The sequence below is a fragment of the Narcine bancroftii genome, chromosome 14 (assembly GCF_036971445.1).
Source record: "Narcine bancroftii isolate sNarBan1 chromosome 14, sNarBan1.hap1, whole genome shotgun sequence".
In the NCBI taxonomy this organism is placed as follows: Eukaryota; Metazoa; Chordata; class Chondrichthyes; order Torpediniformes; family Narcinidae; genus Narcine; species Narcine bancroftii.
In genome coordinates, this window is record NC_091482.1 from 70,574,340 (window position 1) to 70,599,979 (window position 25,640).

At 41.7% G+C, this 25,640-nt stretch overlaps 1 protein-coding gene across 4 annotated transcripts; it reads right to left on the reverse strand.

Moving 5' to 3' along the window:
* Positions 1–136: 136 nt before the first annotated feature.
* Positions 137–25,632, reverse strand: parp16 (poly (ADP-ribose) polymerase family, member 16). Of its 4 annotated transcripts, none has more exons than XR_011348908.1 (7): positions 25,318–25,632; positions 16,447–16,584; positions 11,714–11,920; positions 9,448–9,619; positions 8,405–8,549; positions 6,619–6,718; positions 4,155–4,304 (listed from the first exon to the last, which is right to left on the reverse strand). XR_011348908.1 is itself a non-coding variant. In XM_069911857.1 (7 exons), the coding sequence occupies exons 1-6, from the start codon at positions 25,504–25,506 to the stop codon at positions 6,676–6,678; spliced, it is 894 nt and encodes a 297-aa protein (XP_069767958.1). In that variant the 5' UTR covers positions 25,507–25,632; the 3' UTR covers positions 4,155–4,304; positions 6,627–6,675. The 4 variants fall into 4 exon arrangements, 3 of the variants coding, with proteins under 3 accessions (XP_069767956.1, XP_069767959.1, XP_069767958.1); XM_069911857.1 differs by having other exon boundaries at positions 6,627–6,718; XM_069911855.1 differs by lacking the exon at positions 6,619–6,718 and having other exon boundaries at positions 137–4,304; positions 25,318–25,598.
* Between the last annotated feature and the right edge of the window lie 8 nt (positions 25,633–25,640).

Sequence of the window (25,640 nt, forward strand, 5' to 3'; positions counted from 1 at the left end):
TACTTCCAATGCAATCAGAAAATTGGTTCTTGATTCAATGCTGCACCATGATCATCTTGTATATGAATTCAAACAGACGAATCATTCACCATTTCATCCACCTTCTGTCAACATTTTTAAAAATGGATATACAAGAGACAATCAGAAGCATTTATTACAGTAAACCCCTGTAATCCAGTCTTAAGCAACTGGCAAAAAATGAGGAAAATAAATGGGTAAAAAATACAGAATTTAAAAAATGGCACACATCATGTTATTTCACCAATCCATGAAACACAATCTCAAGCATCTGGAAAATTCACATATCTGGGATCTACCAACCCCCACAGGTGCCAGATACCAGGGGTTTTACTACATAAGAAAAAAGAACCGAGGAGGCAGTATGACCTGTACAAAGGACAGGCTGCACCTGAATTGGAGAGGGACCAAATTCCCAGTGGGCAGTCTTTCTAGAGCTGTTGGGGAGAGTTTAAACCAGTGGTTCTCAACCTTTTTCTTTCCATTCACATGCCACTTCAAGTAATCCCTATGCCATCAGAGCTCTGTGATTAGTAAGGGATTGCTTAAGGTGGTATTGTGAATGGGAAGAGAAGGTTGAGAATCACTGTTCTCGACACAATTGTTTCTGAAATATTTTGCTTGAGAAAAATTGTCATTGGCTCATTTCCTTTGGAGTTATGAAACCGTGCACAGAACGAGTCAATGAGGTACGATTAAAACAGTGGTTTTCAACCTTTTTCTTTCTACCCACGTACCAACTTAAGCAATCCCTAACTAATCACAGAGCACCTATGGCATAGGGATTACTTAAAGTGGTATGTGAGTGGAAAGAAAAAGTTTGAAAATCATAGTTTAGCAAGGGGATGAAACCCAGAATGCGAGGACAGAGGTTAGGAAAGGTTGATGCAATGTGTTGTGGGTTTGTGAGGAAAGGACAGGCAGGGAAGGAAGAAGAAAGGTAGTCAGTTTGGTGGGTTTGAAAGATATCTATTGCAATACAAGGAGTATTAGGAATAAAGGAGATGAATTTGGATCATGGATCAGTACGTGGAACTACAATATTCTGGCCATTACGGAGACTTGGCTAATGTAAGAACAGGATTGGCTGATGCAGGTACTCGGGTTCAGATATTTTAAAAGGGAAAAGAGGTGGGTAGTAGTATAACTGCTTACGGATAGCATCACAGCTGCAGAGAGGGTGCTGTTGAGGGAATGTTTACTGATTCTGAGAGACAGACAGCCAGCACCTTTTTCCAGGGCAGAAGTAGCACACACCAGAGGATATCTGTACAAAGTGAAGGGGGGAATGTTTAGGAAAGACATCAGGAATAAGGTTTTTTTTTTAAATATTAACAGAGTTGTGCACTCCTGGAATATATTACCAGGGATGATGGTGGAGAATGGAACAATAGGAGCATTTAATAAACTCTTGGATAGGCATAGGGATGAAAAAAGTGTTACAAGGTAGGGAGGGTTTAATTTTTTTTAGGGGGTACTTACAGGTCAGCCCAACGATATGGGTCAAAAGACCTGTAACTGTGCTATTATGGTGTGTATAAAAATCAATATGTTGATTGTAATGTAAACATCAATTTTGTTTAAAACTATGATCCACTGGAATTGGAAGCAGATCTGGGCTGCATTCCCATTACCTCCGATCTGCTATGCCTAAGCTCTGAGACCAAACATCCACTCAAAAAGAGCAAATGTCTCTGAAAAATACTTATCCAGGCCCGAAGGAGCTGTCTGGACAAGTCCACTGGTGATTGTGATAAGGCAGTTCCCCAAGAAAAATCGGAAGCGATAATAGGCAAAAAATGAACAATGTCATTCACTCAATAGGGAACAAAAAATTCCAAGAAACTGGGTAAATTTTAAGAATGAAACATGAGCACTTGAGATTAAATATCTGATGCAACACACCACTGCTTCCCTCCTAATGTTACATTATTGTTATGTGGCATTTGAAGAATGGGGGCAAATAAAGACTTTTCTCCACTTCCTCACTACTTCACTGGACTTTTTCTATTCTAATCTTTACTGTACCAACATGAAAAAACTCTTGAAAATAGGTTTGAAACAAGAAAGACTGTAGACACAGTGATTGTATTAAATACATAAAAGTGCTGGAGTAACTCAGCAGATCCCGTAGTGTTTGAGGAGGCAAAGATGTATAACCATCGTTTCAGGCCTGAGCCCTTCATAAATATACGAACAAATGCGAGACATTGATTATATATTTTGTATGCTATGGACGCTGTGGGACCTGCTGAACTTCTCCACTTCTTGTGTATTTATTGAGGTTTAATAATTGCTAAACTTCTTAAATCTTGTAGAAAGCATCGCTTTTAATTGTTCCTCATCACACTGCCATCCATGAACAAAGTAACTTTGTAAACAAAAACACTTGCTTCAAGTATCTTCTAGAACCTGGACAGAAATTCTACCAAGTACTCTTAGCCTAAAATTAGCTTATTCCACAATTTTCAAAAAAATAACTGAAGTAAAAATTTCCCTTTAAACAATTTGGTCTCAAAGTCACTTCATTAATTTTATATTACAATCAAAAAATATCTGGTTGCCAAATTTGAAGGCATGGGTGAACTAGGACCAGAATAGGAAGATGAAGTGGGATCTAAATAAAAAGATGACCTTGTGTTACTTTGAAAATGTTCTTAAATTTATTAGATTAAAACCACATTGGGTCATTGTGACACAGGGGTGATTCAGTTGGTGAAAAAAAAATCAAATTACTTGTAACTATTTCCAAGAACAAATGACCACAGAAAACAAATACATGCCTAATATGTATTATATATTATATAAATATTTCTCATAGGTATTGAACTTGGATTGCAGGACTGGGTTATAATTTTGAAGGCCTAAAACTGCATGTATTGTTTGATTAATTAGGGTGGACAACCAGTGCCTTTTTTCCCAGGGCAGGAAGACATATGTACAAAGTGAAAGGAGGGAAGTTTAGGGGACACATCAGAGGTAAGTTTACTTGGTTATTTCTTCCCCACGCAGAGAGACTTGTGGGGGCCTGGAATGCCTTGCCAGGGATGGTGGTGGAGGGCATTTGAGACTTTTAGACAGGTACATGGATGGAAGAAAAATAGAGGGTTACAGGGTAGTAAGGGGTTAGTTTTTTTTTTAAGGAATATATGGGTCAGAACCACATCGAGGGCCTGTGCTCTAGCATTCTATGCTCATTGTTCAAATTCGCACATTAGGGTTAGGGCAAAACAAGAATATTTACTAGCCAAAAATATGCCTCCATACATGTATTTATTCACCTTTTTTAAAAAAATACATTAAAAACAGTAAACTATTTCTTGCACTTTATGCAGGTTATAGATTATGCAAGAAAGTTCCCATTTGACAGCTCAATGTTCACAGCCATGGATAGAAAATGCATAATATGGTATAAAAGTATTCAATGCCCAACAACTTCATGAGGTTCAGGAAAAATTAATGCAATGTATCCAAACAGTGAGTCTTTTACGGGGACACAAACAGCTTGGATGCCAAATATTTGACACACTTAACACTATTATAAAGAATGCTTAAAAATGATTTCTTCATAGATTCAAATATCCATCAAGAAAAGAGAGCGGCATCATAATTGAAGTTCTTCCAATACCTTGAACTTGCTTTCAGCTCATTTTAGGGATACAATTATTTTTTTTCTCCCTCTATCTGATGACTGTCAAGATCAACATTTAAAACAGTACAGTGGTCACAAATGCCTTCAAAGCATTGGAGGGTCAGTCAACTGAATTGAAAATTTTATTTCCAGGTTATGCAGAAGCCAATTGGTGGGGCTAATGCAAAAGGCATCTAACCTTGCACCATGCCGAGCACAGAACTGAAAACATTAGAAACAAGAGTAGTTTCCATTCTCCAGTACAATCAGTAATCAGCCTTTAGCAATACAAAAGACCTATTTTGTTCAGAATTTAAAAGTCCCTTGAAAGAGCTGAAATGACATAATATTGGAATCCCAAAACCTACAAAATATTCTTCGCTCAGCAGGGTGTCTACAGCTTTTGGAAATTAAATTATTGGTCCACAAGTGCCTCTCTAAAACAGTAAGAACTAAGGCATCAGGTAAGAATTGCAGTGCATGTCCATTATTTTGGCCAGCTCAATAAACTTATCGCTTTATTTCAAGAAATCGATTCCAGTAATACTGGAAAGCAGGTGACTTGTAGGCACCAATGACTATCAAGAGGAGCAAATACATCATCATCGTAACTAAGAAACTATGCTGGGAGATCCAGGAAGGCTGTCTTGTGGGCCTGGAGATCAAAGGAAAATAAATTATTCAACTGTACTTGCAGAATAGGAAATATTACACATTTCAAATAAAGCAACCTGTGATCCGTTAAAAATTAAATTTCATTTCTTTTTTACCTCAATTTAATAATGAATGCAGTAAGAGGAACTAAAATGTAAAATGCTGCAGAATTAAATGAAAAGTTCAAATAGCTAAGCTTCTGGAGATGGAGAAAGGGCAATAGCACCAGTGAGTACAAGAAAAGGTTATAGAATTGGTGAGGGTTTCAGGATCATTTGGATCTTTTCTAGAAAAGGTACAATCTGTAAAAAAGGAACAGGTTCCACCTGAACTGGAAGGGGACCAATATCCTGGCAGAGAGGTTTGCTACATACAGCTGATGGAGAGAGTTTAAACTAGTTTGGCAGAGACAGGAACCAGATGATAGGGTAAAAAATACAGCAGATGGTAAAAAAGGTTGGTGCAATGTGTCATGAGGTTGTGAGGAACAGCAGGCACTGGAGGAAGTATAAATGTACTCCGTTAGAAGAAATGAAATATGTTCATTTCAATGCAAGTATTAGGAATAAGGGAGATGAACTTAGAGCATGGATCTGTACCTGGAATTATGACGTTGCAGCCGTTACATGGGTTGGTGCAAGGATAGAAGTGGCTGATACATGTTTAGATGCTTCAAAGGGGATAAGAAGGGAGGTTTAATTAAAAAGGGGAGAAGGGAGTAGCATTACTAATTAGGGACAGTATCACAGCTGTGGAAAGTAAGGACAGTTGTGGAAGGAGTGTCAACTGAGCCAGTGTAGATGGAAGTCAGAAACAGGAAGGGAGTGATCACTGAATTGGGAGTAATCTTATAGGCTCCCAAATAGCCCTCAGATACCAAGAAGCAGATAAGTGGGTAGATTTTGAAATTATGCAAAAATAGCAGGGTTATTGTTATGGGAGACTTCAATTTCCCCATAATTGATTGGCATGTACTAATTGCAAGAGGGATGAATGGGACAGAATTTGTCAGGCTTGTCCAAGAAAGATTCCTGCACAGTATGTGGACAAGTCAACTAGAGGAGAGGCCATTCTGGATCTAGTACTGGGCAACAATCCTGGTCAGGTGACTGACCTCTCAGTCGGGGAGCAATTTGGTGAATGACCACAGCTCCCTGACAATTAACATAGCTATGGAGAAGATTAAGAGTAGACAAAATGATAAACATAATTAAGGAATGGCTAATTACGATTAGATTATGCAGGAACTGGGGAGAGTAAATTGGGAATAGATGTTCTCGTGTGAAAGGTCAGAAGTAATATGGAGGATCTTCAGGGACCACTTGCACAGGGTTCTGGGAAAAGAGGATTAGATAAGGGAACCATGGATGACAAAAAAGAGGCAAGACAGCTAGTTAAGAGGAAGAAGGAAGCACACACAACATGTAGGAAGCAAAAGTCAGGGAAGGCTTATGAGAATTATATGGTAGCCAGGAAGGAATTTAGAGAAAATAACTTAGAAGAACAAGAAAAGGGCACAAGGCGGCCTTGGAAAGTAGGATTAAGGATTCTATGCATATGTGAAGAACAGAAGGATGATTAGAGTGAATGAAGGGCTGCTTAATGATAAGGGAAGGAACATGTGGATTTGGCTAGCCTGGAGAAAGCAGACGGTAGTAGTCAATGGAGCATATTCTTCCTGGAAGTCAGTTACTAGTGGAGTTCTGTGGGGATCTGCTCTGGGACCCCTGCTCTTTGTGAGCTTTATAAATGACCTGGATAAAGAAGTGGATGAATGCATTAGCAAGATTGCAGATGACATGAAGGTTGGAGGTGTGGATAATGTAGACAGTTTTTGAGGGTGACAAGAAGGAAGAGACAGGAAAGCAATTTGGGTAGGAGGAGTTCAATCCAGATATGTAAGGTGATGCATTTTGAGTGTGAGGGATAGAGAAGTAGGTTTACAAAAGTGGGCACACATCATGGGCCAAAGGGCCTGTATTGTGTTGTAATGTTCTGTGTTAAGAATAAGGTTTGGTGTCCATCAGATGAAACAGCTGCTTCTCAAATCTTTAGATATCTGAAGAATAACCTTTCAAAGTAGCTTTGAAACTTACTGAAATTTGATTGAAGATGGACTGGAAGGAGAGTTGAAGCAGGTTTGATCAGGAAACCTACAAAAAGGGGTTTCTTCATATGCATTATAGCTTTGAAGTGGGAACTTCAAAGTGTAGGAAAAACACTTATCTACTCTTAAACAAAACTTCCAGCCTATCACTCCCCAACTTTCTCAGACCCTGGGAAACTAAACTGGTATCATGAAAATATTAAATTACCACGCCACCTCCTTGGACAAATGTGGTTCTCTGTCCCTTTCCTTGCCTCCCTTCAACTCAGAAGTGGGAAAAGTGGGGATGGAGAGTAAAAAGAGTGAAACTGAAAATGAACAGAAATGAGGATCAGTTTTAATATCTTACCTGGCCCCAAACCATTTTTGAAAATCAGATGATGACCATTCTTTTCACAATAGACAATATACAAAATGCAGTAAAACCTCTATTATCTGGAATTCAAGCAACCAGCAAAAAAAATGCAGAAAATAAATAGGTAAAAAAACACAGAAGTTTAAAATTGGCTCGTTTCACCTTTAGTTTGCCAATCCACGCACATGCAATCTTAAGCAACCAGAAAATTCACTTCACTTATCCAGCATTTATCAATCCCCACAGCTACCGGATACCATAGATTTTATTATACAATGTACACAATAATGTCTTATAAACTCCCAATAACTGTTTTTTGTGGCAGTCCACATTTTCTCCCCCACTGCCCCTAAATGTTCATTGCACCATCACTGAACTCGCCAACACTGAACCAGAATAACTGGTATTCCCAATATTAATAAAAAGGGAAATGCTACAACTTCCTGACACACTCTCCAATGTCCAGTTATGTTTTTCCTTATGATACAGACACAGTTACTTACTTTGAATTCATTTGACGATGCATTCTACAGTGGTATAATTTCATTTATACACAAAATCATCAGTAGATAAATGATACGTTCACTGAATTTCAATTTATGATCTCAATCTGAGCACAAAACTTTTCAGTCTGGAATAAAGCAGAAAAGGAGCCTACACCCAAACCCACATTTGCCATAATTTTCCAAAAGTTAAAAAAAAATCAATTTAACTCTGCACATTTAAGGTTACCAAAATATCATTAAAATAATTTTTAAAAGATTAGAAGTACCGTATTTGACAGCATATAAAACCCACATTTTCCCCCAAAAAACTGTTCAAAAAGATCCCCAGGACTTGGATGCAAAGTTGAAATTAGGGTGATAATGGTGAGTGGAGCTGACAGTGATCATCGATGCTGTGTGGCTCACTAGCATCCCTGGCATCCATCGTTGGAGGCTGGTGGCAGGCTGTCGGGGGAGAATGGGGCAATGGATCAGTGTGGGAGCAGGTGGCGGGCTGTCGGGGGAGAATGGGGCAATGGATCAGTGTGGGAGCAGGTGGCGGGCTGTCGGGGGAGAATGAGGCAATGGATCAGTGTGGGAGCAGGTGGCGGGCTGTCGGGGGAGAATGGGGCAATGGATCAGTGTGGGAGCAGGTGGCGGGCTGTCGGGGGAGAATGGGGCAATGGATCAGTGTGGGAGCAGGTGGCGGGCTGTCGGGGGTGAATGGGGCAATGGATCAGTGTGGGAGCAGGTGGCGGGCTGTCGAGGGAGAATGGGGCAATGGATCAGTGTGGGAGCAGGTGGCGGGCTGTCGGTAGACCCTCCCGGCGGCCCACTTTCAGTCCCTGCTCTGGTCCCACTGCCCTGGGAACAAACAGCAGCAGTTTGCTTTTATAAAATGTTTTCTGCTATAGCTAAGCTGCTTTTATTTTCACTTGTAAATTAATGTAGTATTATTATTAAAGATTTTTCCTGTTGTCAAAGTTGCATGTATTGTCCAAGTTTTAAATGCTTACCCGCACATACTCTACAAATTTTCTTAATATTCCCTGCATTGGGGGGGGGGGGGGGGGAGGGGGAGAGAGTCTTGTATGTCCGTGGGTCTTTATGCTGTCAAATATGGTACTCTACAATTAAAAAGGGAGTTGATTTACCTTCTCCGGTGGAGTTTCTCGGCATAAATTAGCAAATATTTAACTCTTAGAAGCTGGTTGTTTGTGACCACAAAGTACTTTTGAGGAACATCTCCACCTTCACTGTGTTTCACCCTTGCTCTTCGTCGATCAATGCCACCAGTATCTAGAATCAAGCTAGCAACATTCTATTACAAGCATTTGAGAATAGACAAAACATTATCTATTTAACACATTAGAGAAAGATAATTGCCATTTAATGATCAAATGTCCAGAAGTTTCTACTAATTTGGTGCCACAAGTCAATCAGGTGACTATTATCTCTGCAGGACAGCCATTGTAATGGTTCAGAACAGCACACAAGATTATGATTACCATTTATACTTTCAAGGAAACTTTCAGGAACAAAAATTGATTTGCCTCAAATGTGCAATTTAGTCAGGCAGTCCACTCAGCCCCTCAAGCTTTTTCTACTACACACTTATAGATTCATCTACCCTCTTTTGTTCTTCCATAATATCTTTATTATAATATCCTTCAAAAGTTCTCTGTGGGAACAGCATTTCAGTTTTACATAATCTACTCAGTATCCCCCTTTCTGATACAACTCCAGCATTACCCATATCCAATTTTAATCTTATAATCCCTTAAAAATTCCACCCAAGATTTTTTAACCTCATTCATCAATCATCTTGAACACTGAGATCAGTATTTTTCAACCTCTGGTCTATGAACCCATGTTAGATGTGGCGATGCAGTGAAAACAAATATCACTGAGATACTAAACAAATCTGTAAATTTAAAAAAGTGAAAACGAAAACTTGCTAGAAAAAAATTCCCAGCTAATGCTCTGAAAATGGGCTCGAGCTCACCAGCATGGACCCCCTCACCCCACTGGTGGTCCATAGGCTTGTTATTAGATATGTGTGCAAAGTAGAGGAATTATCAAGGTAGTCTGTGGGTGAAAAAAGGTCGAACCATTTTCCTGCATCATTTGATTCTTTTACATAAGATGAATAACAATCATTCTCAAACATTAAATTAAGATTAGAATTAAATTATACCTTTTCCTTTAACTTGACATTTAACATCTGGATGATCAATAATCTCACAAACTGCAACACAGCTAAGTACAGAACCAAGAATGCTCCGATTCCATCCGTTACCATTGGGACTGTACAGAAGAGCCAAACTCAGGTCACTGGTAAGATAAGTTCCTTCCCCAAAGAGCGAAGTCTATGGTGAGAAAAGCAATTTTTGCATGTACTTCAATCTTAGGAGCAGGGGAATTTGACAAGGGATGAATTAGAAAAATTCACAGCATAGAAAGGTACATCTGAAATGTAATGAGAACCTCAGCCTCTAGTGCACTTTCAGGCAATAACTTCCAATTCCCTAGTACTGCTTGCACATTTTTTCCCTTCCAAATTCTGCACCACTATTAATTAACAAATCTATACCCCCTAATTTAGTGTCCTTGTTTCAGTAAGGCATGCATGTCCTTTCTTGTGCTCAGTCCAAACTTCTAGTAGATTTAATTGCAATGCATAAAATCAAGTTTCTTAATAACCTAACATTTGTTTTATTTGCCTTATCTGCTCTCCCCAAATGCATTACTTAACACTTCTCCAGTTTGAGTCCCATTAAATAAACGTCTTAAATAGATGTTTTCCTGCATCCACAATTTTATTTTTTGCACTGCTTATTTGGTGTAATTTAAAATGATGGCACGGTTCACAGAGTAGTTAGTGCAACACTGTTACAGCACCAGTAACCAAGGTTCTAATCCAGCCTGGAAGGAGTTTGGGCGTTCTCCCCGTGTCTGGGTGCTCTGGTTTCCCCCCACCATTCAAATCACACCAGGGCTGTCGATCAACTGGGTGTCATTTGGCAGGATGGGGTCATGGGCCAAAAGAGCCTGTTACCATGATGCATGTCTTAATTGTCTGAGTCATTGCTATATACAACAAAAAGTATGGACTTACCTTGCACTCAATGTCACCAAAACTAAGGAGCTGTTTGTTGATTTCAGGAAAGAAAAGCCAGAGGTGTATAATACAATTATCACTGGGGGAATCAGAGGTGGAGAGGGTGAACAAATTTAGGTACTTGGGGGGTGGGGAGGGGGGGGGGGGGTCACTATTTCTGAGGATCTTTCCTGTACCCAACACACCAATGGCATTGTAAAGAGAGCATGTCAGGGCCTCTACTTCCTCAGATGTTTGTGGAGGTTTGGTACGAAACCAGAAACCTTGGCAAATTTCTACAGTGGTGGAAAGTGTACTGACTGGCTGCATCATGGTCTGATATGGGGACATGAATACCCCTGAGCATAAATCCCTCCAAAAGGAAGTGGACACAGCCCAGGACATCACATGGAAAACTCTCCCCACTACTGAGTACATCTGCAGGGAACGCTGCCGCAGAGAGCAACAGCAATTATCAAACACCCACCCCACCCAGCACACGCTCTGTTCTCGCTGCTGCCGTCAGGAAAGAGGTATCGGTGCCACAAGACTCACACCACTAGGTTCAGGAACAGCTGCTACCCTTCTACCATCAGAATCCTCAATGACAAACTCAATTAGAGACTCATTTAAGGACTCTTACTTGTGCACTTTATTGATTTTTCTTTGCTTGGTTTTTGCACAGTTTGTTAACATTCATTACCTGTTAACTGTTCTTTTGTTTGTTTAAGTTCACTTAAGTTTACTTTTTGCATTACCAATTATGGTAATTCTGCCTCACCCATACCTTGCCATACCTTGATGAAGGGCTTAAGCCTGAAAAGTTGGGTATGTACCTTTATCTTTGCTGTATAAAGTCCACTGATTGACCTGCTGAGTTTCTCCAGCTTTGTGTTTTTACTTAAAACCCAGATATCTCGCATCTATTAGAAACAGTAGATCCCGGATAAATTAATTTTCCAGTTGCTTGATATTGACTGTTGTGTGATTGGCGAGCTAATGGCAAAGTGCATCAATTTTAAACTTTCGTATTTTTAAACCTAATTATTTTCTACGATTTTTTTGCTGGTTGCTTGAGGCTGCCAGTTGCTTTCATTCTGAATAACAGGGTTTGCGGTATTGCAAAAAGATTTCCCCTCTCATTCTGCTAAACTCAAATACAGATCTAATTTCTTTAAACACTCATGACAAGAAAGCCCTCTGATCGCAAGAGTGAGCCAAACAAATCATTATGGATCTGCCTCAACACGTGTATTTCTTAAACAATCTCAATTTCCTTTCATTATAAAACAAGATTAACCATTTAACTACCATTATCATTTAAATATTTCTCTAAATAAATAGTAAAATTTTAACTTCTGACCTTATTTAGGTGACACTGCAAGCCACAGTGAATTATTGAATAAAAATTCTCAAGCCGGCTCCCATGAAATGCATAAATGAGACCTCTGTCTCCTTTGGTTTCATCAAATTTAGCATTCATCTGATCACAATAAACTACTTCAAATAGGAAATCAGGGGTAGCAGTAGAGGGTGTTGTTATCCCAACCAGTTCCTGGATTTCTTCATACTGAAATGCAAAAAGAGAAGTCATCTAAAAATTACCATTTCAAATAAACACCAAACACTTTTTGTTATGCAGGCTGAAGTTGGGGCAAGTGGGCAAGATGCAATATTTTATTCCTTCTTTCAAACACACAAATCTTGAGGAGAAGATTGCAATTTTGTTGGCGGAGATACGTCAGCTTGTGGCTCAGTGAGCAACATCATCCAGATTCAAGTCTTGCAAACAATAGGTTAGAATTCCAGTGAGAAATTAAGAGTGTGCAAGACCATGTGGAAAATACATTAAATCAGGGCCACTCTTCCAAAGACATCAAGCATCTGTTCCATTATTTTAAAAGACTATCATGGGCATATGCATAATATTTATCATTTAGTCAATACAGCTTTGCTGCATGGGAGTTTGTGGAAGGAAACTGGTCTGTAAAATGGCTCCTACACTAACATCCCTTCATTGTCTGAATAATGTTTTTGTATGTTGTGAATGGATATGATCGGTGGCATATATTATCTTTACATACACTTTTTTTAAGGTTAATCCAGATACAAACATGTAAAGTGTAAAACTAAATGTACAGGAAATTAACATAACATAACAATTTACAGCACGGAAACAGGCCATTAGGCCGAACCAAACACCCCTTTCTAGTCCCACCTCCCTGCACAATGCCCATAACCCTCCATCTTCTTCTCATCCATATACCTGTCCAACCTTTTCTTAAATAATACAATTGACTCCGCCGCCACTATTTCTCCCGGAACAACAATGGGCCCAATACAGATCCTTGAGGCACACCACTGGTCACCGGCCTCCAACCTGACAGACAATTATCCACTACCACTCTCTGGCCTCTCCCTTTCAGCCAATGTTCAATCCATTTGACTATCTCAAAATTTATACCTAAAGACTGCACCTTCTTAACTAACCTTCCATGTGGTACCTTATCGAAGGCCTTACTGAAGTCCATATAGACAACATCCACTGCGCTACCCTCATCCACATTCCTAGTCACCTCTTCAAAAAATTCAATCAGATTGGTCAAACATGACCTTCCTCCCACAAATCCATGTTGAGTGCTCCTGATCAGACCCTGTCTATTCAGATGTTTATAAGTACTATCTCTGAGAATTTTCTCCATTAATTTACCTACCACAGACGTCAAACTTACAGGCCGATAGTTGCCAGGCTTCCTCCTTGAACCCTTTTTAAATAACGGAACCACATGCGCAATGCGCCAATCCTCCGGCACTATCCCCATATCTAATGACATTTGGAAAAATACCGCCAGAGCCTCTGCTATTTCCTCCTTCACTTCTCTCAATGTCCTGGGGAAGATCCCGTCTGGTCCCGGAGAATTATCCACCTTTATATTCTTCAAAAGCCCTAAAACTACACCTTTTGTAATCTCTATATTCCCCATATTTACCCAATTTGCTTTTTTTTATCTCACATCTCCCAATATCCTTCTCCTTAGTGAATACCGAAGAAAAGAAACTGTTCAATATCTCCCCCATTTCTCTAGGCTCCACTCACAGTTTTCCGCTCTGATTCTCTAAGGGACCAATTTTGTCTCTCGCTTTCCTCTTACCATTAACATATTTGTAGAACTCTTTCGGATTAGTTTTCACCCTGCTTGCCATAGTTTCTTCGTACCTTCTTTTAGCTTTCCTAATTCCTCTCTTAAGATTCCTCTTACATTCAATGTATCTTTCAAACATCCCCTTAACGCCATGCTTCTTACATCTAATGTACGCCTCCCTTTTTCTTCGAACCAAGTTTCCAATATTCCTTGAAAACCACGGCTCTCTCCAACCTTTTGCCCCTCCTTTTAACCTAACTGGAACATAAAGCTTTTGCACTCGCAAAATCTGATCTTTAAGAGACCACTGATTACTGACCATGTGCAAATACAGCAACATGAAGCCTTATCATTAAACAATTTTAAATCCTGGCTCTCAACCTAAAAAGATCCATTCCTCTTTTACCAAAATCACGAGAAAACAAGCATTATGCCGACAAAGGATAGAGTGAAGATTTTACCTCAAACTCTGGCAGTGTCCTTTCTAAGAAGTTCTTGTAAAATCAGATGACAATAAACTTGCGTTGACAAACCACATTCAATCCCTACCCATATAACCTAATGTTCACTAATCCATATTAAATGAGGTTTTAGAAAAAAGGTCTAATCTCAAGCAATATAAACAACCAAAAAGTAATAATTTTCCTTCTGACAGACTCTCAAAATTTACATCTCCAAGATTCCTCTACCTATTAAAACAAGATCAGCACACAATCTAGTCCAATGCAGCCAAACTCAGCAGGTCATGCAGCATCCATAGGAAGTAAAGGGTGACCAATGCTTTGGGTCTGGGCCGTACATCAGGTGCGGAAATGGAGTTAAACAAAAAAGAGTCTGCAGATGGTTAGAGTTGTGTGCAATACACAAATGTGGAGAAACTCAGCAGATCACACAGCATCCAACAATTCAGGTCTGGGCCCTTCATCAGATGCCAATAAAAGCTTGATTTATGATTTATTGGGAAATAAGCTATTTTCATCTATTCATTGCAGCGACATGGGCACTGCTGAAAAGTTGAGCGTTTAATGCCAATCACAAGATAAGACCATGAGATATAGGAGCAGAAATAGGCCATTCAGCCCATTGAGCTGATCCATTTTCCCACTCAGCCCCACTGCTTGGCCTTCTCCCCATAACCTTTGATGCCCTGGCTAATCAAAAACCTATCAACCTCTGCCTTAAATACAGCCAATGACCTGGCCTCCACAACTATCGATGGAAACAAATTCCACAGATTTACCACCCTATGGGTGAAGAAATTCATGTTCTAAGTAGACATCTTTCAATCCTGCATTTGTGCCTTCTTGGCCTAGACTCTCCCACCATGGGAAACAACCTTTCTACGTCCTGACCATGCCTTTTAACATTCAAAATGTTTCAATAAGATCCCCCTCATTTTCCTAAGATCCAATGAATACAGGCCAAGAGCTGTAAAAACGCTCCTCCCCTTTCATTCCTGGAATCATCCTAGTGAACCTCTTTTTAACCCTCTCTTATGTCAGCACATCTTTTCTTAATATTTTCACAATACTCCATGTGAGGTCTCACCATGCCTTATAAAGCCTCAACATCATATCCCTGCTCTTATATTCTATTCCTCTTGAAATGAATGTCAACTTTGGATTCGTCTTCTTCACCACCATCTCAATCTGTAAGTTTACTTTCAGGACTCCCAGGTCCCTTTGCATCTGGGTATTTTCAGTTTCCTCCCCTTTTTAAAAATAGTCTTCCCATTTATTTTTACGAGCAAAGTGGATGACCGTACACTTTCCGACATTATATTTCATTTGCCGCTGTTCTGCCCATTCTCCTAATCTGGCCAAGTCCTTCTGCAGCCTCTGCATTTCCCCTACACTATCCGCTCCTCCACCTACCTTCGTATCATCTGCAAATTTGCCACAAAGCCATTCATTCCATAATCCAAATCATTAATATACAACATAAAAAGAAGTGGCCCCAACACTAACCTCTGTGGAACACCACTAGCACCTGGCAGCCAATCAGAATATGATCCTTGTGTTCTAACTCTCTGCTTCCTGCCAATGCTCTACCCAAGCTCATATGATTCCTGTTATATCATGGGCTCTAATCTTATTAAGTAGCCTCATGTCACACGCCTCCTTTGATTGCTGAAATCTGTGTGTGAAAGTATTCAACAGTGGGTCAACAAACGATAGATTACAAACATTCAACCCAGATGATGTCATCATGCTTCCACACATTTCTTAACCTCATTCATTTGCAGTACCCAGGTAGCCCTCCTGGGACCCAGGTTCCAGCACTTTTTAAGCTAGGGGAGGGATAGCCCCAATAAATCGCCAACCCAGCCATTTAAGGGGGATCCGCCCCCGCGATGATGCAGTAAGTGACGCTGCACGCAAACTAGTCTTCCCCGTCCCCTACACACCTTCATTCACATTCCCCCCCCACTCCGCAGCAGTAACCCCTCTACCCCCCACGGCAGTGACCCCTCTACCCCCCACGGCAGTGACCCTCTCCTCTCCTCCCCACGGCAGTGACCCCTCTCCTCTCCCACCCACGGCAACCTCATTCCTCCCGATTTTGGCCCCCATCTCTTCTTCCCCCCACCCCCCACAATTCTCCACCCCAGGCCCTGGCAGCGACCCTTCTCTCCCCGGATCACCACAGACACTTAATCCGGGGTTTCGCTGTGACGCCAACGCTGACGTCACAGGAGTAACCAGTCAGCCATCTTGCTGTTCAAGTCGCCAGTGGACATGTCCTGGGTAAATTTAACTGCGTTCCCTGACGACCTCCAAGGTAGGGCAGGAACCCAGTTGATTTAGGAACACAATAATCGGGTTGGATCCTTTCAAGCTGCCTTATGAGTGGGGCGCTAACTGGGCAAATTGCCAGGTTAACCCCATTTTACAAGGCAGTTTGAAAGCACCTACTGACTCACAGTTAAACCTTTGAATAAACAGGTTCTTACCCATCCTTTTCCCAAACTTTTGATGGTTAGGTTTTTTGACAAACAAAACCAGCTTAGAAGTTCCAAGGTTCGCTTTTGTGGGATTAATCCAGACTGTAGCAGCTGTTTTAGATTTGGGAGATTCTGGGCATCTGCAAGCTGAAATGAGAGATAAAAAAACTGTAATATTCAATCAATATTCGATAAGATCATAACAGGACAGTTTCATGTTTTATCAGGATCTGTAAGAATCCAATTTTTTTTACAAAAAGTGGACCCACATCATTTCCACTGATTCCTTGAACTTCCAGTTAATTTTGTTCAAGGTCACATGGTCAAAAGTGGGTGGCATAGGCTTGTAAGCTGGAGAAGGCCTGATACCATGCTGAATTACTTAATGATAGAAAATAATTATAAATTCATAAACACAAAATCTGTCACAGACCATATCTATTTAGCATCGAGTCCACACTGCTGAAGATCCAGCTGCGCTGGGTGGGTCACGTCTCCAGAATGGAGGACCATCGCCTTCCCAAGATCGTGTTATATGGCGAGCTCTCCACTGGCCACCGTGACAGAGGTGCACCAAAGAAAAGGTACAAGGACTGCCTAAAGAAATCTCTTGGTGCCTGCCCCATTGACCACCGCCAGTGGGCTGATATCGCCTCAAACCGTGCATCTTGGCGCCTCACAGTTTGGCGGGCAGCAACCTCCTTTGAAGAAGACCGCAGAGCCCACCTCACTGACAAAAGGCAAAGGAGGAAAAACCCAACACCCAACCCCAACCCACCAATTTTCCCCTGCAACCGCTGCAACCGTGTCTGCCTGTCCCGCATCGGACTTGTCAGCCACCAACGAGCCTGCAGCTGACGTGGACATTTACTCCCTCCATAAATCTTCGTCCGCGAAGCCAAGCCAAAGACAGAAGAAAACATTTTGCTTTGAAAATTATTCCTTCACCTAGAACTTTCTAATTAATGGGCCTGAAATTGAGTTTCCCATAAATAAAACATTTTAATTATGGGCTAGCAATCTAACATTAGTTAGTTACAATGAAATTGGAGAAAAAAAAAATATTTGCTATCAGTAACTTGTTTTTATTTTGTTCAAATTTTTTTTAAAAGCATTCCTTGCCAGCAGCACAAGTACTGAATGGTGATATTTTCTGATGAGTGTGACTGTAAGGTCGCTTTCTGGAGCAAGACTCTCAAACTCAAGCAAAATGGGTTTCCTCTGAGTGCTTCGGTATCCTCCCACCTTCCAAAAATGTATGGGATTTATAGGTTAATTGGTATATTTGGGCAATGCTGTCACATGAGCCAGAAGGACCCATTACCATGCTGTATGTCTATATTTAAGTTGAATTTTAAAAAACAGTTTGAAATCAGAAATGTACCAAACCCAATAAGCACCCAAAGTTCTTCTGGACTGATTGCAATAATTTGGGGAAAACTAAGATGGATTGAGTAGATAACCCAAATTCTATTACAAAAGAAAATTGGCATTCTTTATTACAGAAAACTTGGCTCAATGTCCTTTCATATATACAGCCCTACTCACACTTGGATCAGAAGGTTCACGCAAGAAATGAGGATTAAATTTAAACTGACACTTTAGTGGTAATGAGATATTTAACCATATAAATGCACTCCTTCCAGTACAAAAGCTGCAAGTGTGTGTGTGTGTGTGTAAAAAACACACACCAACTGCATATAACCATCTTTACCACAATGTATTTTTCATCAATTCTGGATCAGAAATCCTCAAGTATAATTTTCAGTCTGCTATTCAATACTACAGTATTATGAATGACACACTCTGCTACTACTGCCCTCTACTGCTTAAACTGAGCAAGACCATGAGCAACACAGGTTCAAATCAATGCATCTATTCAGCAGACACAATATATTTTCTTCAACATCATTTCTCTTTGAATAAATTTAAAACCTGTAACTTTAAGACCTGTAATAACCCAATATCTGCCCCACTTTGAGTTAAGCAGCAAAGTCTGCAGACGCTGTGATGGTTGTTATCTGGTCCTGCTGCTTTACTTCCGAAAGATGCTGCATGACCTGTTGGTTTCTCCAGCACCTTTGTGTATTCACTTATTTAACTCTAAGGGCCTTTCCTTACTGGTGACAACCAGAATTTGTTTAATTTAGTATTCCTTGCTAAAGATATAGGGTCACAGTTTGAATCAGTCCTATCCAGGGTGAACCCACACAAAGCAGCAGGACTAGATAACGTACCTGGTTGGGTACTGAGGGTCTGTGTGGATCACTGTCCCCGCAGGATTCAATACAGCCACCATCATCAAGCCTGAGAGAGTGGATGGTAAATGAATACCATGGCACTGACTTGAAGTGCTTTGAGTGACCTGGCAATGAAGTGTATTGAAGCGCACCTACCAGCGACAAGGGACCTACTCCAATTTAGCGATCCGCAGATGATGCAATAGCCCTGATGCACCGAGGGAATGAGGCGTCATACAGCGACTTCAGCACAGTGTTCAACACAATCGTACCTCAGTTGATGGTGGATAATCTGTCCTTGCTGGGACTCAGTACCCCTCTCTGAAACTGGATCCTGACTTCTTGATTGAAAGACCATAGCCTGTCTTGATGGCAGCAAAGCCTTAAGCCCCATCACACTGAGCACTGGTGCACCTCAGGGCTATCTGCTCAGCCCACTACTGTTCATATTGCTAACTCATGACTGCATTTCCACGTTCAGCTCCAACAACATCAAACTTGCGATGACAAAACATTGATGAGTCTGCTTACATAGAGGAGTTTGAAAGCCTTGTACAGTGGTGCCACATGGTCAAGACAAAGGAGATGGTTGTGGACCAGGAGGATGGAGGACCCCCTCCCCTCTACAAACCAATGACTCTGTCGTAGAGAGAGGGGGGAGCACAAAGTGCCTTGTTGTCCATTTAAAAGATGACCTACCTTGGACTCGCACCTCATTGGTCAGGAAGGTGCAGCAACAGCCTAAGGAGGTTGAAGAAGACAAGTCTACCAGCTGCCATCCTAACAACATTCTACAGGAGCAACAATAGTGTGTCCTGACTGGCTGCTTCATAGTGTGGTCTGGTAGCTGCAAAGCATCAGATCAGAAGTCAGTACAGAGGGTGATTAAAACTGCTGAGAAGATCTCTGGGGTCTCCCTTCCCTCTATCGACGATACCTACAGGGATTGGTGGTTAAAGAGGCCTCAGAGAATCATTGAAGACACTTAACGCCTCACTGATTATCAACACAGGTGCACCCCAAGGAAGAGCGCTCAGCCCACTGCTCTATTTGCTACACACCCATGACTGTATGGCCAGGCACAATTTCAATGCTATCTGCAAGTTTGCCAACGACACCACAGTTGTTGGCAGAATCACAAATGGCAACGAGGAAGTGTACAGGAGGGAGATAAATCAGCTCGTTGAATGGTACAATCATAACAATCTTGCATTCAACATTAGAAAAACCAAGATGAGTGTGGACTTCAGGAGAAAGTCAAGGGAACACAACCCAATCCTCAATGCGGGCTCAGTGGTGGAGAGGATCAAGATCTGTCCTGGAGCCATCACGATGCAATCACAAAGAAGGCTCGCCAGCGACTAAACTTTGTTAGGCATCTGAGGAGATTTGGCATTTAACCAGAGACTCTTGTAAATTTCTACAAGTGTATTGCGGAGAGCATTCTGACTGTTTGCATCACAGCCTGGTACAGAGGCACAAACTGCCAAGACAAGAATAAACTCCAGAGGGTTGTTAACTCAACCTGCAACACCACAGGCACCAGCCTTCACTCCATTGAGGACATCTACACGAGGAGGTATCTTAAAAAAAAAGCAGCCTCCATCCTCAAAGACCCATCACCCAGGCTATGCCCTCTTCAATTTGCCACCATCAGGAAAAAGGTACAGGAGCCTAAAAAGCAAGCGCTCAACGGCACAAGGACAGCTTCTTCTCCGCTGCCATCAGATCCCTGAATGATCAATGAACCAAAGACACGGCCTTATTTCTCGTGCACTAGTATTATTTTTTTCCTTAGTGACGTAGTTAGATGGTTATAATATGAATGTTTCACAATCATGCTGCTGCAAAACACCACATTTCATGACTTATTCATGACAATAAATTCGCATTTGGATTCTACTATCCCACCAGTAGTATCTTTGAGACATTACTTTCAAGGAAGAGGTACAGAAGCATAAAATCCAGGATTTTATCCAGGCAGCAAGACTATTGAACAATCCTTGGAATCTAAATTATTTTTATACATATTTGTTTTGTTGTTTGCATGTAGAATGTACTGTGTGTCTGCACTCTGGTCTGGAGATTCGCTATTCTATTGGATTATATGTGTTTTTTCCAATCACATGACAAACTTGAACTTGGTCCAATTTATTTGATATATAGTAAACAAAATCTCTGGAATTCATGCAACAAGCAATCAGCTAAAAAAAAAGTGGAAATTAATTATTTTTTTTAAATAAACATTTAAATAGAAGTTTAAAATTGTAAAAGTAAATGTTCTCCAAAGCACAACCCCTTGGGAGCAAGCATTCAGCCTGCAGAGTGCCCGGTCGTGCCCTGCCTGCAGCAGCTGTTGGAATAAAGTTTCAATAAAGTTGTGTTTGAATAAAATGGCAGCACCCAGAGTGAAGAGCCAGCTGATACCACTCACCACTGGGACGACTATCCCAAAATATTTTTCTATCCCTTCCTAGTAAGAGTCTATCTATCTTTGTTAATATTAAGTATAACCCTAACCTTTTTCCCCACAAGAAAAAGAAACTCAGGATTGTATGTGATATCATGTATAAACTCTGACAATAAATCTGAAATCTAAATCTAAAATCTAAATCTAATCTAATCTAAACGAGCAAGTCTTTATCTCCAAGGCTGGGGGAAGAGGAGAGATTTAATTATGATGGCAGCACGGTTAGAGTAGTGGTGGACACAACTCTTTTACTGCACCAGTGACCAGGATTCAAATTTAAATTTTGTAAGTTATGGGAATTACTTTATTAAACTGAACTTTATACAATTAAAGACTACAATACTGAATTATTTTTCAAATTACTTGTTGCACTATTTTTTAAAAACTGCTTATTCTTAATGCAGGTATATTAGTTAAGCAACTTAAGCATGTCTGAGGCAACCAGAAAATTTGCATATCTGGCATCCACAACCAGCAACTGCTGGATACCGGGGATTTTACTGCAATTTCTTGCAGGTCTCTTTCAAGGAAAAAAAGAACAAGTTTTCAATCTTTCATTAAATACGTATTCATAAGTGAAAAATAAGGGTGCATTTTGTATTTCTTGGGTCATTTTCCACTAATGTAAAATGTACTGTGTGTCTGTGTGTGTGCACACTGGTCTGGAGATTCACTGTTTTATTGGATTATATGTGTTTTTTCCAATCTACATTAGTGGAAACAAATTAACACCACTGTCTATCTGGAAATAATAAGAGCTTTGCCTCTGGTCCTCCAACAATAAGCACCATTAGGAAAGGGTTAAGCCTCTACCACACTTCCATGGTTCAAATGTTCCTCTTAATACAAAGCTAAAGGAAGGTAGCATGACAATCTTCCAACTGTTCCAGCTGAGCAATTAAACAAGGCCTTTAACAATAACTTGAATTTATAATGTTCCTTTAAGATATCAAATTATTTGAATGATCTTCACAGGAGTATTGCAAGCAAGATTTGAAAACATCCCATAATTGACGCAACAACCAAAAAAATGGTCTTCACTTCAAAATTTAAGTAATGTCCGAAAAGGAAGGAGGAGACGTAAGCTGGAGATGTAAGGGGTCTGATAGTGGAAGAATGTTCAACAATGGAGGCGTGATTAAATTTAGGGATGTTTGGAAAGTCAAATTAGGCACGCAAGCATACATAGAATTGTTAGGTTAGAAAGACAGGACAATAAGAAGCTCTGCCAAAAAAAAGGGATTTGAAAATATGGAGTAAAAAAACACAATGCTGGAGAAACTCAGCAGGTCAGTGCACTTTATGTAGCTAAGGTAAAGATACAAAACCAAAGTTTCAGGCTTGAGCCCTTCATCAGGTATGACCAAAATATAGGCAAGAACATGAACAAAATAGTGGTTTTGGGGAGGGGGGGGCAGGAGATCAGAGGGAGGAGCACAGTCCCAAAGGCAGGAAATAGATGAATAAGGGAGGGAGGGCACACCCAGAAATGGGGGGGGTCCTCTGTGAATGGAGCGAGAAGGGGGTGGAGAGCTGGAGGAAAGAGGAGAGATGGGGAAGAGCAGGAGAATGGGGAGTGGACTGGCAGAAACCGGAGGAGTCAATGTTAATGCCATCCAGTTGGAGAGTACCCAGATGGGAAATTAGATTTTGCTCCTCCAATTTACGGATAACCTTAGTTTGATAGTGCATGAGGCCATGGACAGACGTATCAATGGGGCACAGAACTGTTACTGGTTATCAGCCTACTTGGAACACTCTCCTCAATTAAGCTTCTTCAAGAAAGCTTTACAGTTATCGTGCAGGAGTAAAACCTTAGTTAGTGAATGCATCATTAACACGAAAACAAAATGCACATTTAACTCTACATTTCAGATGTTCATATTCACCCAATGAACGAACTGCCCCTGAATTAATTGCAATGGAACCACCTCCCAAAAGAAAATCATGGACAATTCTATCCTTATTTCACTTCCTGATTCATTTACTTATTCATATTACTTCTAATTAAATTCTACATCAGCCAGGTGGGATTTAAAATCATGTCTCTTTTCAATGATCCAGGCTAGTGATCCAGGGAGAGACAGCACTAGTAAAAATTCAGTCATTTTAATATAAACATCCTTGTGTCTGGGGCAGGGTTGTAACCATCAACCTGACTTGACAAAAGCAAATGAAAAGCTGCAAAGGTTTCAATGATCCATCTATTTACCCTGAGGACTGCAGGAAGTTCCCTTGCCTTCTGTTGATCACTCCTGTCCTAAACTTTAAAGGCTGGCTGGTGGTGAGAGAAGCCCTCCCAGTCAGATCTTTCTTTTACAATTGGAACATGACCCACCACGCACGTTGTCCTTCAGATGACTGCGGTGGAATGAAGGTAGTCGCTCACCTCTTTGGTGAATGCAGACTCGCAAAGGGTGTGAGGAGAAGGATGCCTGGATCCTTGTCACAATTCTTCCCCAGCAGGAGCATGATACTGATCTCCAGCCTGTTCCCAGGGGCACACACTGAGTCCGACATCCAGAACTGCTGGAAGGCCATCAACTGAAAGACACTCTGCCTGAACCCTGTTAGTCTTTCAGCAAATTGAGATGTCAGTGAGGGAATGCTGCTGACTGGCACATTCCATGCTACAAGAATACTGCTAAAGGATGCATTGAGGCTTGGCACAGCCAAAGTGAGGGCACTGTGGGGAAGGGGCACAATCTAGAATCCTCCCACTTCCAGGCACTGAGGGGAAGAGACCGAGGTGAAGTCTCTCAAGCAACAAGTTGCCACAGTGGTGGAAATTACGTATTTAGAGAACAGATATAACAATTTATATTGATGAGAATGTGGCTGACATTATGGGTGTGAAATGAAAAGTAAAAATATGGACCCACTGCAATTCGCCTATTGTCACAATCGCTCCACAGCAGACACAATATTGCTGGCTCTCCACTCAGCTCTGGATCACCTCGAAAACAACAACTCAAACAAACGGCTACTCTTCTTTTTCTACAGCTCAGCCTTCAATACCATTATTCCCTCCGTGCTGGTCAAGAAGCTACAAATTCTGGGCCTCTGTATCCCCATCTGCAACTGGATCCTTGACTTTCTCATCGGAAGACCACAGTCAGTATGAATTGGAAACAACCTCTCCTCCTCTCCACACTGATGCACCCCAAGGATTCTCTATTCATTACATCACCATGACTGTGTGGTCAGGCACAATTCCAATGCTATCTACCGATCTGTCGATGACACCAGTTTGCGGGCGACTCACAAGTGGCAATGAGGAAGCGTACAGGAGGGAGCTAGATCAGCTCATTGAAACGACAACAACCTTGTGCTCAATGTTAGCAAAACCAAGGAGGTGATTGTAGACTTCAGGAAGAAGGCAGGGGAACATAACCAGTCCTCATTGAGGGCTCAGTAGTGGAAAGGGTGAAGAACTTCGAATGCTTGGGGGTCAACATCTCCGAGGATCTGTCCCGGAACCTCCACATAGATGCAATCATGAAGGCGGCTTGTCAGCGGCTATACTTTGAGGTATTTGAGGATATTCAGTCTATCACCAAAAACCTGTACCGTGGAGAGCATTCTGGCTGTTGCGTCACTGTCTGGTACGGAGGCGCCAAATCTCGGAGAAGGAAAAACTCCCGTGGGTTGTTAACTCGGCCTGCAACGTCACAGGCACCAGACTTCACTCCATCGAGGTCATCAGCATGAGGCGGTGTCTTAAAAAAGCAGCCTCTATCCTCAAAGACCCCCAACCACCCAGTCCATGCCCTCTGCTCTCTGCTGCCAACGGGGAAAAGGTACAGGAGCCCGTGGACGAGCATCAGCGACACAAGGACAGCTTCTCCCCCTCCGCCATCAGATTCCTGAATGATCAATGAACCAGAGACACTGCCTGACTTGTCCTGCCCTGCTATTGTCATTTGACAGTCATGTCAGAAGATGGTCTGTCAAACCCCGAATTTCATGACCAATAAATTCTGATTCTGAGACTTTGAACGGGTTGGTTTGTTGTAAATAATTTAACGTGAAGAAATCTATTTCGGGTTTTAAATCAACCAGGTAGATAAATAAGCCTGCGGCCTCCTGACCTCCCCTGACTCTGGGCCGAGGGGAGGGGAGCGGGCGACCCCCGGGGAGCGGAGAGCCTCGCCCACCCGGCCCACTCACCAAGGTGTCGAAGTCCTTGCTGTCGCCGCTGAAGTAAGCGGCCGGAAAGGGCCGGAGCACCGAGTCCCGCCGGTAGCTTTGCAGCGCCGACATGAAGAAGCTGCAGCGCAGGTCGGCGGCCCACACATCCTCCCGCAGGCTCCGGGCCAGCGCCTCGGCCGGCCCACGCCCGCCCCCCTCGCCCGGCATCCGGCCTCCCCGCTCAACCGCCTCCTGCCAAATCAGCCGAGAGGAGAGCGAAGGCGCCGGCGTCGAGGAAGCGGCGCTCGCGGACAACGACACTTCCGCTTCCGGGGGCGTCCCCGCTTCCAGGCGCGTCCCCG

Excerpts from the sequence above, each read along its gene's own strand:
- parp16 (XM_069911855.1), bottom strand. The coding sequence starts at position 25,506 with ATGCCGGGCGAGGGGGGCGGGCGTGGGCCGGCCGAGGCGCTGGCCCGG. Across the intron at positions 11,921-16,446 it reads AAAGTTTGGGAAAAGGATGG|TATGAAGAAATCCAGGAACT; the intron begins GTAAGAACCTGT and ends TTTGCATTTCAG. Across the intron at positions 4,305-8,404 it reads GAGAAACTCCACCGGAGAAG|GCCCACAAGACAGCCTTCCT; the intron begins GTAAATCAACTC and ends TTTGATCTCCAG.